This window comes from Apaloderma vittatum, unplaced genomic scaffold, assembly GCF_000703405.1.
Source record: "Apaloderma vittatum isolate BGI_N311 unplaced genomic scaffold, ASM70340v1 scaffold24438, whole genome shotgun sequence".
NCBI classification, from domain to species: Eukaryota; Metazoa; Chordata; class Aves; order Trogoniformes; family Trogonidae; genus Apaloderma; species Apaloderma vittatum.
Genome location: NW_009731580.1, coordinates 4,181 through 4,415, shown reverse-complemented (window position 1 = coordinate 4,415; position 235 = coordinate 4,181). Strand labels below are relative to the sequence as shown.

General features: G+C 60.4%; 1 protein-coding gene across 1 annotated transcript in view; it reads left to right on the top strand.

Annotated features, from left to right (window-relative positions):
* The first annotated feature begins 5 nt into the window (after nt 1–5).
* Nucleotides 6–235, top strand: part of PACSIN1 (protein kinase C and casein kinase substrate in neurons 1) — a 2,964-nt gene continuing 2,734 nt past the window's right edge. The window contains 2 exon segments of the mRNA XM_009875247.1: nt 6–124; nt 126–199. Of these exon segments, the coding sequence (XP_009873549.1) occupies nt 6–124; nt 126–199 (193 nt within the window).

Sequence of the window (235 nt, the reverse complement as noted above, 5' to 3'; positions counted from 1 at the left end):
ACCTCATGAACTGCGTGCACGAGCGGGCCAAGATCGAGAAGTCCTACGCCCAGCAGCTCACCGACTGGTCTAAACGGTGGAGGCAGCTGATCGAGAAAGGTACCATGGCTTCTTCATGGGCTGGCTCGCCACAGGTCACCTGGGTCCCATGTGTCCCCCCCTGCACCATTACAACTTCACCTAGTGGAGGAGGTGAGGGCTGAGAAGTGACGGTCCCCTCTGTCCCCCAGGTCCC